Source organism: Platalea leucorodia (genome assembly GCF_965183815.1).
Source record: "Platalea leucorodia genome assembly, chromosome: 1".
Classification (NCBI taxonomy): Eukaryota; Metazoa; Chordata; class Aves; order Pelecaniformes; family Threskiornithidae; genus Platalea; species Platalea leucorodia.
The window spans coordinates 146,909,915-146,922,664 of record NC_138823.1 but is presented as its reverse complement, the minus strand read 5'-3'; the positions used below and the strand labels follow the sequence as shown (position 1 = coordinate 146,922,664).

Sequence of the window (12,750 nt, the reverse complement as noted above, 5' to 3'; positions counted from 1 at the left end):
CCTGGGTCAGCAAACTCCCTCATATTCCCTGACTGCAATTTGGATTTTTAAATTAATAGACAGAATGAAGAAACAGACTTGTTGGGCATTTGAGTAACCTTTGTTTTCTTCAGTAGATTCTCACGCTTTGCTGCCGAACGTGCACATACACACCCACCCACTCACATACGCACCTCTGTCACGTGTGCTCTATTATTCTGACAATAGAACAAAAATTAAGCCGTGTCCATTGCAATTTTGTGACCTGTACAGAGAAGAATAATTTATAGTGGTAAGTTCGTTATCTTTACCATAAATTTAAAATGCAAAATTGGGTTTGCAAGGACAGCATAAGGTATAAGAGTTAGACCCTTTATCTCAAGCACTCATTCGTATTTACAATAAGTATAAGCTTTCTGCTACAGAAGAAAAAGTATTTAGGTTGAACACTGTTACAGATTTCCTAAATGAGGCTAGTTCCAGTTGCCAGTAATTCAAAAGCAAATCTGCTGACTTGGCATTAGGACTCTAAAACAGTGTGATCAAACTTATATAGTAAGAAGGTGTCTGCAGAAATAACATTTATAAACTGTATATACAGTACACAGTACCAGTACATAGAAAATAGATTTTGACTTTATGATCCCCTGTGTGTAAGGCAAGACTGAATTCTGTCTTCAAATGGAGTTCACCAGAGGTACAAGCAACAGATAGTGGCTCTTAAATCAATATGCAAATGAAGTGCATCCAAATTAAAAATCAGAGCAGACAAAAAGTTTTAGATTTTTTATGTGCTGATTCTGGCCTGCTGAATACACGGGAAGTTATTAAACATCAAATGTACCTTTTTTTAAAAAACACTAACAACACCTTGATGGCAACAGATATTGTTCAAGTGGCAGCTACCAAAAAACAGCTTGAAAAATGGCATAGTACAACATCAGGAGCTCTGCAGTTGTACTACGCTAATTCATATAGCACTAACCAAAAAAATAAGTATATGAATATTCTATTTCATGCTATTGCTATGCAAGCAACAGCAATACAAATCAGCATACAGAAGGATACCATATGTTCTGCAATGAAGAACCCAAAGATATTTTCAGGGGTCATTGTTACAAGACTTCAAAGAAACACAAGACTGCTGGAGGCAAAAGTTACTGACGGATGTAAACATCCCTGTTCCATTCTCCTGCGTCGTTACGTTTTTTCGATATCACTTCCCCATCCTTGTCACAATATTGGTCCCTTGATTTATGACGACTACGCTGTTTGTTGCATTCATTGTGGTCCTGCTCGCGGTCCCTCTCCTTTGAGCGATGCCTTGATTCTCTATGTCTGTGATCACTGCTCCCGTGGGACTCGTCTCTATGATTGTGATCCCTGTGAGAATCATAGTGGTCACCATGCTCATGTGAGTAGTCCTCCTTTGGCTCCACGTAAGCCGAATCTCTGCTGTCTTGTGTTTCTGAGTCAAAAGTTTCTTGCCTAGAAAGGCCTCTAACACCACTGCGATGGTTGTGGTGTTGGCTCGAGGAAGAGCGATGCTGGGATTTCTTCATGGGTTCAACCCGTGCTTCCTCTTCAATTTGTGAACCGCTGCGTTCAGGGACTGAATGGTCATTCCTCTGGTCTCCTTGAGATCCCTGCTATCACAACCAGCAGTGAGTTCACGTACATGAAGTACACATTTAAAAACTTTCCCCAATATCAAATTCAACTAGAAAGTATCATGAAACCAATAAAATTTAAGTACACAACAATCCACTTTGAATCTAAACTAGAAAAAAACCATTAGAACTCAACTTTTACTGAAAATTCAGTATTATAATACAAACAATTCCTTTCACTCTCATCAGAGTGGAGGGTGGCACTTGCGTTATCCTGTGACACCTTCTCGGCTCCTGTGATGTTTCTGACTATTCCAGTTAGCCATAATTGCCTACCACACTCCAGACAAAAAGAGAGCATGCAGAAGCAGGACAAACTGCAGAGAAATTAAAGAGGACATATCATGCCAGGAGAGGGCAGGTATCAGTTGAGAGTTTACAGATACCTGCTTGGAAACAGCCACTATGGGAAAGTGATTTTAGAAGGCTGAGGAGGTGGATTCCAGCAGAGAACCAAAGTACAAAACCTTGGCTCTCTCAGAGTAGCTTTTTTTTTTAAAGAAAAAAATGCAATTGAATGTGGTATGAATAAAGTTTGTATTATGATACTAATAGTATCACTGACCTTCTGTTTTTCTCAGCAATAATTCCATTTCTTCACGGTAATGAAAAATTAAACTTTGACCTCATAATTTTAAGAGCTCAAGAATACAGACCATTGCCAAGAAAAGCAGGAGGAGAGCGATATTATGACCTATAGAATTTTCTAACACACCACTACTATTAAAAGACTGAAATAAAAGTTACCAGGTAGTAACAAACCTACTCTTCACCAGCATAATGCTTTGAAATCACTGCAAAACGAACAAGTGGCATTATTTAACTCATTTGGGGGTTTCATTACATTAACCTGCTTTTATTCCCAAACCACAGCCAAAGACTTTTCAAGCTTAATTGCAAAATTTTAAGAAATAGTTTATGGTGAAATTGAATTATCCTTCTCACATGAGGTGGAGAAGATCAAGACAAAATCATCTCTACTGGCACAAAACTAAAGTAGGTTTTAGCAGAGTTATACAGGCATTTGTTTGTGAGACTGTTCTGAATTTACCAAAGTTTAGACTAAAGTTTGCCCTCCTATGTTCAGAATTGTCTAAAAATAAGGATTGCCTCCAGGGCAGCTCACGGATGTATCTTCTTTCTGTCTCTCTATTTTGTGGAAAAGAGCTAGGAGAAGGAGGAAATTTTGTCCTTCAGCCACAGATGCTGGCAGGTGGGTTTCCTAGCAACCCAAAAAGTAAAATGACAGGAAATTGGACAGGAATGAATCTGTACTTTATCAGAAACTTATAAAAAGCAACATATTTCAAATCAGTAATTTGATAAATTTGACAAATCTTCATTTTCTAAGACAACGTTTTGTTCTGTAAACTCCCCAGGGACTAGTTCATTGCTCCATGTGTTCCTAATTTGAAACAAATGGTATAGATGAGAACAAGGTAACAGAAACAGCGGTCGAATTTCTTTTTTTGTTCTTGTTTTTATGATTCTCAAGATGATTCTTATTTGCCAGAAAAGGAATGTAGTAATTGTAAACATGAATAGATGTGTTCCAGGTGAACAGAAATGACTTAACTGAGGTGAATTATAAATGAAATCAAGTGAAAAGCTAAAGAGTTTAAAGCAATGCCTGCTTCGGATGTGTAAACACATTTTTATTAGTTCACAACCATGACTGTTTCTAAGGCACATAAACTGGGTACACATGTGAAACCCTTTAATTCTCATATGGTCAAATGCCAAATATGTATGTACCCATATATATAATCGTGACTAATAAAATCTGACATTGCTGTGGTTTGAGAACAAATGCAAAATTTGAACCTGCTTTGAACAGAATGCTACTTTTACAAGCTCAGATTCATCTTCTCTGCTATGATGAGTATGTGTGAAGACCACAATGGATAAATTTAGAACCAATACCTGCAATTTCAGAATAATGTTAGGGCTATTGGCATTTATGGGCAAATTCATTAACAGTAACTTTCCCTAAATATCACAGTGACATGGAGCAAGTAATGTTTGAATCTGGATTAGGGTCTGGCTTTGCGATTCATAACCAAATTAGGGCTCTGATTTGGATTAGAATCCACAGTGAAGGAATTTTATGGCCCAATCTCACAAGGTTTTTTTGCCTATAATGGAGAAGGTTAGAGATAAGTCCATTTCATTATTCAGGTTGCAATTCCAAAGAAGTAGGGGTTCTTGGAAAGAAGTTTAAGCAGTGTTGAAAGAGGAGAGAGAAGTCTGTGTCCACTGAGTTGATTTGCTCCCTTGCTTGCTCCCTATTTCCATCCACTGGTCCCTAATCGCCTGCACCATACATGTGTGAGGTTGCTCCAGTCTTCTTTTTGGAATTAGCCAACTACTGCCCCACAAGAGGAAACCTGAGAAGAGTTGTCAGGACAGTTTGCTTCAAAGCTCTCCATCAGATAGAAGGTGCGTGGTCTTCACCAACTTCATTTCAAACAGTCCCGGGAGGCCTCACACCTTCAAGAACCTCGTGCCATGCAATGCACACAGTCAGCATCATGCTATAAAAATACCACTCTGGCAGCTAGCAACACAAGTCTCTCATTACAATGTTCACCCGGGATTGAAAAACCACAAAACCCAATTATGTCTCATGGCAAAGGGGTGCTGCATTGGACCCAGGGGAGAATGACTCAAATGCTTTGCAGTGTGGAGTAGCCCCTCCAGGCCAAATGGCTGGTGGCATGGTTTTTCTCCGCAGAGCCGTCCACAAAAACAGCACAGACATAGACTATAAATTCTCCAAATAGTCTTAACATTATTGAGAGAATGGGTTCAGCCACCGTGATTAGAAGATAAACCCACTCTATTCCAAGACCGTGACAGGCTCAGGTTTGAGATGTCAGCTGAAAATGTATCATAGGAAAATGAAACAAAAGGAATGTAAAAGTTCTATGTTCCATAAGATACCCCCACTGCTTCGCACTTTTGGATTAGTAGACCTACAAACAAACTGTGAAACTGCAAATACATTCTCATTTTTAGTCCTTAAAATAAAAATCTGTTAATTTGTAAGGAAAGAGCACAACATTCAGAAAAGTGTTATTAAAACTCCGTATAGTTCCTTCAGAGAATGTGGTTAATAAAATGAGTAAGTGAATTATAAATCCACACCCAAAAGGCATAAAAAAATCTTGAGCAAAATAATAAACCCATCTACAAAGCAAAGGAAGTTTATCTAGCAAGTCTGCACACAACAATACTGAATTTCATACTCAGAAATTCTTCCAGCTCACAATTTTTTCGGGGTGTTTCAGCTCTGAGGACAGAAAAAAAGGCAGAAATGAGCTATAGCTTACAGTCTTTTTTCCTGCAACTGCTTTTGAAAGCAAGAGAAGGAGATACCCTGCAAGGTGGCTGAAGCATTTTTTCCTGGTAAAGAACAAACCTGTCAAGTCTGTGGTCTTCTAATGGGAAATAAATTCTTTGACACAAAAAATTGTTTTGCAAGACCATAAAAGCAAAAAGCAATTTTTTGGCATTTTAATTTGGGTGCAGATAAATTTTTTCTTTGATTTTCTAAAAGGAGATATTTTTCTTAGCCAAAGTTATTAATTTTAACATAGGTATGTAACTTATGGGCCTATATGGAGCTTATGTGGAAATTTAGATGTAGTAAGTCATTATTTGAGCTGGGACAGATGTGTTTTAACCACCACTGTGATCTTCTTGGCCTCAAAGCGTCACTCACTATTTATAATGAAGTAGCATCTTTAAAGACCTCATTTCATGCCATGCAATACATATACAAAGGAGAGGATCTCCTTATGCTGAAAACCTTAATACAATTATACAAAGCAAAAGCTGAAGGAGAAAAGAGAGGACAAAATATGCCCAAAGTCACCAGGCAGGTCAGTGCGGAGGTGGGAATAAAGCCTGTTTTTCCCAGCTCACTAGACAGTACCCTCACTGTTCAGAACATACTGCCTCTCAAGGTCTTTCTGCACAATGTGCAGCGGGACTCAGGTTTTATGCAAGAGTTTGGCTTAAAGGAAGTATGTACTTTTCACAGCAATGGCCAATGACTAAAAGAACAAAGGAAACACTGGAAGGCCCACTTTGACCTTGAGACTTCACTGATACAGTCAGTCATTTTCAACCTCTACAACTCTATAGCCTGTGGGAAGATAGGAACAGATTCCCTCCAACATTTGTGGATCTGCTCTGTACATAACCCAATTTGTCATGCAGGGCCTCTGGGGCTGGGATTTGCCTGTTAGCAATAGTGTGCTCGTCAGTCAGAGAGTTACCAGAGGCTGCAGCGTGCATAGTATTAACCCAGTTTTATTCCTCTGATTGGATTACATATGGCCAGCTATATAAATGCTTGTGGCTGGTACATATATTACTGGCACAGTGGTGTCCTGGGCACAATGAAATCTTAAGTATTCCACTTCACATCACCATATGTTTTCAGTCAGGCTGGCTTAGTCCTTGGAATCAAAACCAGCCCCCTAGTCAATATGCAAACACATGCCACTGTGAATACAATAGCAATAACAATAATGTGCCTGTATTTGCCTTTTATACTGAAAATGGGTGAATGTCTACTGAAAAAGCTCTTACTCTATCAACAATGGTAAGACATATTCAGCATATTCTAGTATCAGACTACCACTGTGCTTTGGAAGAGGAAGAAGTTGATAGAAAAAAAAGAAGAGATGGCATAAAAACTGTACCTGTAAATTAATATTTGGACCTGGGCTAATAGGAAGAGTGGCTGTTGCAAGTGTGCGAGTGAGAAGCTGGTTAGGAGGATTGCTGCTAGGTGGATGTGTGGCCTTCCAGTAGGCTTCCAGATAGTCAGCAAGGTGCTCACAAGCATCTTCAAGCTGGTTCTCATCAAGAATTACATCGAACATTTCCTGATAAAGGAAAGGTTTTAGTGAGAATAACCACCAGCTAAAGAGAGATCAGCTAGAGACATGAATGACCACACTTTCCATTCATCAAAAATAAACCAGATTTCTAATACTTGTGTTAAGATATTTCACCTTTTTTTTTTTTTAATGCAATTGATACAAAAGACAGCAATCATAACTAGCACTAATGTGACACTTGCTAAAGGAAGTCCTCATGACTTCCACTTAGTAATGCACAAACGGTCAATGAAGACAGGAAGAGGCAGCTTGAACACATCTTAAAATTCGAATACCCAGAAAGAAAGGTTAAATATTGAAGTTTTTAGCTAATGGAACAAAAGGGAATGGCAAGAAAAGGGATTCACTCCCCATATCTAGAATAACTAAGAGAAAACTAAGACAAACTAAGACAAATAACTAATAACAGTAAGGAACACAAGTAACACAGATCATCCAGTTTCCAAGTGTTGTACAAGTATTAGGTAAGAGATTAGTCACACAGTCTAATTTTAGGCATCTAAAGTTAGGAGGCAAGTTTCCTCCATTCCCTCCCTGGTCAGGGAGACAGAAGTCCTCCTGAAGGCAGCTTTGAGAGCCTACGCAGGTCTCTAGCATTCTTCATGGACTTCTTGGGGACCTGAGGAGACTAGTCTCTTAACTGAGATGCTTGAACTTAAATGATGAAAACATCCCCCTCACTCAGCTCTGTAACTATAGCAAATTCCCATATCTGCAACTGAACTGAATCTTCATCTTCTGGTCTCTTACCCATACTCTTGACAGTTGAGTATGCAGGTAATAATGCTTGCCATGTTTAAATCACAGCTAGGGGCTCATCATCTCCACTTTATAGGTGGAAGTTGAGAGAATTTGCTTCCGTCCACATCAACAGAAGAACTGCAGAGCTCTCAGCTACACAGTACCCGACAGCTCTTTGCCAAAACTGTGACCAAGAATGTGAGCAGTGATGGGCTGTGGTGACATATGCCCAAGGGGAGCTACCCAAACCACCGGCCTTACCCTAAACTCTCAGAGACAAAGCACAGTCACTAAGAGGGTTCATTTTTAGACCAATAACTCCAAAAGAATTATCAAGTAAAACAAACGCTCAGCTTGTTTGAGCGCTGAATGTAGTCAGCGTGCATCCTAATAACTGCTTGTGACTACAACTGTTTTTCCCTGAACCACTGTATAGAGCCCGGAGACCTCAGGAGGTGTTCTGCAAAAAAGCAATAGTGAAATATGGCCAGAAGAGGGCAAACATTCCCAAAATTATGTAATTAACCTCGTGCTTGAAAAGAAAGGCACCTTTCAAAGGCGAGACATAAATTAACAGTAACTCACGGGAGGACACTGTGCCAGTTTATCAGCTGCCACCATCTGAACATTAAGGTGTTTGGCCTGAGATTTCCCTCGAGATTTTATTAACCTCTGTAAAACCTGTGAAAAATAAGACATTAATAAAAGTGAGCAGGTTTGGACTTAATGTACATATATAACCACTTAAAACATTTACATTTTTGATGTAAATGTACATTTTACATTTACACTTGAGCAGATCAAATTCTTCATTTGCTGGCTTTAGGAGCATTTCCCATACTGTATACATCCAGAACAAGCTAATTTTCATTTACTTCCCAACATCTTCTTTCCTGTTACAAGCACTAAAAAGTTCCCCTCCTACTTTCCTCTGCTGCTTCTTGTTTTCTTTGTTTCTAAGTCGAAATCCTTTAATTGCTCTCCTGAGTTCTCTTCCCATAATTCGTTCTTCTCTTTCAAATGCCTCTTCACAAGGTCTGTGCAGGTTTTTCCACAGAATGAAAGAGTACATTACCAGCAGATGTTGAAGTTTACCAATCAGTCTGATATTCATTATGTGAAACTCTTTCTTTCATTTCTACATTATTTTGATTTAACAAACTTTTAGCATTACTTACATGATTGACACTAAAAGCACAATCCCAATTTAAAAAAAACATTGGAGCTACAGCATCTTTTCCAAAATGGGTTTTGGTAACACCAGAGCTAAGATACTTTTTTGATTAATAATATTTCACCATCCAAAGGGAAGCAATAACAATATAAAACTCTGAACTTTCATGAGGACACCTGATTATCTGCATTTAAGACCAAAAAAAAGAAAAAAAAAATAAAAGGAAAAGACTGAAACAGCATGAATATCAGCAAAATATTTACCTTAGGAGAAGAAATCTTTACGTATACTATAATGGGAGCCAGAGAGGTTTTGCTTAGTTGAGCTGGGTGGTTAATGGTATCAGCATCAAGCACTACCAACTGCAGTGTCCTTGCTAATTCAAAAATCCGTTCAATTTCACTTTGAACTTCAGCTGCAGATAAGTAGAAAATTAGTGTTATGAAAATATGAAAAGGCAGTTAGTTTCAAGAAATGTAAAAATGTGGTAGACTGGTGTGTTGCTCCTCCTCAGGTTGGCAGGAGTTGTTAGCCGTGCACGTCCCTGGCACGCTAGGGAAATGAATGCAACATTAACGAGACCATTTTGCCCCTAGTTTGTTGCCCTTGCAGGCAGCATTGTCTGCCTCTCTCACCTCCACTGCTTCCTGCAATCCCAGGATTGGGATAATACCCCATATTAAAAATTTGGTTACTATGTGTAAAACACTTTTTAAAAAACATAATTCAATAATCCAAATAATGATATGGTATCCTCCTCATAGGAGTTCTGAAAAGGTGATTTTCCCCAAAAAAATCATCTTGTCTTCTGGTAACCCATGCTCCCAGCTCCTTAGCACCCTGCCTGATTGGCAGCAGTTTCCAGGACAAACCTCTCTAGGACAGGTGGACTGCGTCTGCTTTCACAAGTGATGTAGAAACTGTTTCCATTCCCAAATGAAACAAAGCTAAATTTTATAACAGCAAAATCATCCTTGAAATGAAATCACATTCTCCGGCTCAATCTTGCTATAGGCTGACTTCACAGAGAAATTACAGAAGTTGGGTGATTTTTTCAAGTCTATAAAGAAAGTTATAGAGCCAAACAAGATTGTAATTCATACAGGTTCCCCTTTAAAGGTTGTGCACACTCCATGAACCAAAACTAGATTAGATATCTAGCCCAGTCAAAGTAAATATTAGAAGATAACCAACAGAAACTTAAATGTCAACAAGAGGTACCAAAACCTTATTCATTAGAGACTTTCTTGAAATTACATTATCAGCATTTTGTCTATTATGCTGGCACAAGCACTACATTTGCTTGAAAACACAACCTGATCTGGCTAGAGAGTTTTCTATAGCGAATGGTCTCTTTCAAGACGTGTGAGAAGAGATTGATTTTTGTTATCTTAGAATAGCAACTGAATAAATTAGGTACCATGATAAGGTTGCAAAATTTCCAAGAGAGAGTAAAGCATCCTAGCTAGTCTCCATTTAGCTCAAAGTCTTTCGGTTCCAAATCAATAGGTGACTACTATGATCATTTTATAAATGAAGTAACATCTTAAATGGCCACCATCTATATATGATGCTCTCTACTGGAGGAGGTTGACGTGTTTTGGATCTATTGGAGATCACTTCCATCTGTTTCTAGTTATCTCCAATTTTGGCTGAGTACATGCCAATCAGTCTTTTACAGCAGAGAACATTGCGAGATGTGCATGGTGTGCTGGTATGGAAAGCATCAGTGCGTGCCTTCCTGCTTGTTGATAAAAGCACTGTGGCCCAGCTGTTGTCTGAATTAGGACCACATTTTTGAAGACAGAACTTCTGATGGTTCTTGGCACACTCACGATTACATTTTATGCACCTTCGTTACATAGAGATATTGTTGGAATGACTGAACACCATTGTCTCAGTGATTTAGTAGAAGATAGCCAATAGTGTATCCCTAATTTAAGTCCAAATGACAACTAGAATAAACATATCAGACATAACTTGTCATACTGTTCTGATGATGAGTTTGGATTGCTTTCCTGCAATTTCAAACCAGGCTCAACACTTCAGTCAGTACAACAATATCAGTTTATGTATCATTTTAAGACTATTCCAGACTGCTAAAAACTCTTGTTCAAGACAATTTATAACCAGCAAACTGTCTTTTTGCCAGTGTATCATAATTCTGGGGAAGCAGTATTTGCTACACTGCTGGAAGCACTTTTCTGCCAGTATAGAACACATCTCTGTGAACTAGATTTCCTGCTATGCCTTTTGAGACAACCCTTTCCCAGGGCAGAGCATGCCTCAGGCTGTCTTCTGTTGCAAAACATACCCAGGGCAATAATTGCAGGAAACTATGGTCCTATGAACCAATAGTTTCCACCTGAGTCCGAAGATGGAGAGATATCTTTTCCATCAACTAAAAAGTATTTCAGTACTTATTTTTCTTAATTTGGATATACGAGAAAAGTTCAAGGAACTACACTGCATGATTGACGAACTAATATGTTGTGCCTCTACCTCTCCAGTCATGAATGGATGGAAAAAATGCCACAGAGATTGCTGAAGATGTCCTGATCTCCTGTCCCTTAGAGTCCCTTCAGCTTCTGGAAAAGCCTGCGTTTTGCTTGAAATCTTCCTTGTATCCTAACTTTTTACTACACATAAGATTGTTGCAATTACTTAATTAATAGCAACTTCTCTTATTAGATGACAAACACTTTATCTACTGCTGCAGCTTTGGTTTTCATCTTTATTTAGTAACATCTCTCAAAAAACAAATTCCATACCTGTGAAGATTCTTTCCCAACAAGACACTCAACATAAATTTTCTTTCAGACTTTTGACCAAAGCAAAGAACCTTAAATGTTATGTGGGTATAGTAACACAAATGTTACTGGCAGTTAAAATACAGAGCTGAGAACAAGGACAGTGTGGTATCTTCAAAGCAGCACAGTAAGAGCTTAGCAGTCTTCCCACCTCCATGAATATCACCTATGTATAATAACGTCCCTTCTGATGTACGGGAGAGGCATAACAGTGAGGCTATAACAGTTAACTCCAATAAATTATATTTCCCAATCATAATGAGACGCATAAACATAATTAGATCTACTGTAACAATCATCATGAAATACTGGCAGCCCAGCTGCAACACTCAAAACCAGAAATAAGCTGTCAAATTTTAAAGTGGCCCTTACAACCTATTTGATGTGGCCTCCTTGGTAATCAGAAAGGGAACATATTGTAAATGACAGAAGCATTCAACTACTTATTCCATACAATAGGGGGTCAGCTCTAAGGAAAAGAAGTACACATCTCCCAGCCAACTTTGAATATTGCACATTTAAACTCACTCCCATATATTAATTCCAAATATCCCTACTGTACCCTGAAATGAACAGAAATTCAGTGCAATGAGAGCACAAGTAAATGGCTTATCCCATTACGGGGCAGACAAATATTCTTTACACCAGTTGGACCTTACAAGTCAATTTCAAGCAAAAATCTCTAACAGTTCATCACAATAATCTCACCTAAAGTAAAGGCAAAGACACAGCAACACTGCATTGCCTCTATGTCAATTCACTAGAAACAAGATGAACTATGGTGAAATTTAGGGTCACTTCTACAATGCCATGGTAAAAGAATATTCTCTACTCTGCACAGTTAGAGAAACACAACCCTCTTTCAAACCTGGTCAGAAAGCATCCATAGCGGACAGGAGTCACTGGGACACCCAACTTGACAGAGCAGTGGCTACACCAGCACTATGTTTTAGGAAGACCCTGATGATACGGCAATTTTGTGACGGGGATGCGATGCAAAATGGCCATCCTTCTGGCCTGCGGAGGTCAAATTAGAAACTACAAAATATTGCTTATACACAGCAAAGAGATTTTGAACTTCAGCAGGAACAGTGAAGTTCACATACTGTCCACTGAGTACAGTATGACTTTAATATCGTATTCAATTTGACTTTGTCTACTTCTCTTTGGTATCAGTGGCAGTGTTTTGTTCACAGAAACAGATTTGTAAATTATTACTTGGACTGCAACAGCCACAGAGACAAAGCGTTCTCTTTTTCTAAACAGAGCTCCTGATATTACAGATGTATAGCATGAAAAGAATATACCTATGTCAATGCATGTCATGTAAAAATGACTAGCAACACCTTGCACAAATGGTTTTCAAATAATTTTATAAATTAAGAAGAACAGACATCAGTAGCCATGATTTTTCTTATGCTAATTCTTTTATATAAGCACACTTACTTGAAAATAACTAATCA

At 38.5% G+C, this 12,750-nt stretch overlaps 1 protein-coding gene across 7 annotated transcripts in view; it reads right to left on the bottom strand.

Annotated features, from left to right (window-relative positions):
* Positions 1-928: 928 nt before the first annotated feature.
* The window catches only part of CACNB2 (calcium voltage-gated channel auxiliary subunit beta 2), a gene marked incomplete at its 5' end in the record, with an annotated part of 257,642 nt that continues 245,820 nt past the window's right edge, over positions 929-12,750 (bottom strand). For all 7 annotated transcript variants that reach the window (XM_082326353.1, XM_082326357.1, XM_082326356.1 and 4 more), the window contains 4 exons: positions 929-1,625; positions 6,362-6,547; positions 7,889-7,984; positions 8,741-8,892. In XM_082326353.1, the coding sequence (XP_082182479.1) occupies positions 1,137-1,625; positions 6,362-6,547; positions 7,889-7,984; positions 8,741-8,892 (923 nt within the window). In that variant the 3' untranslated portion in view covers positions 929-1,136. The remainder of the gene's footprint in view (positions 1,626-6,361; positions 6,548-7,888; positions 7,985-8,740; positions 8,893-12,750) is intronic.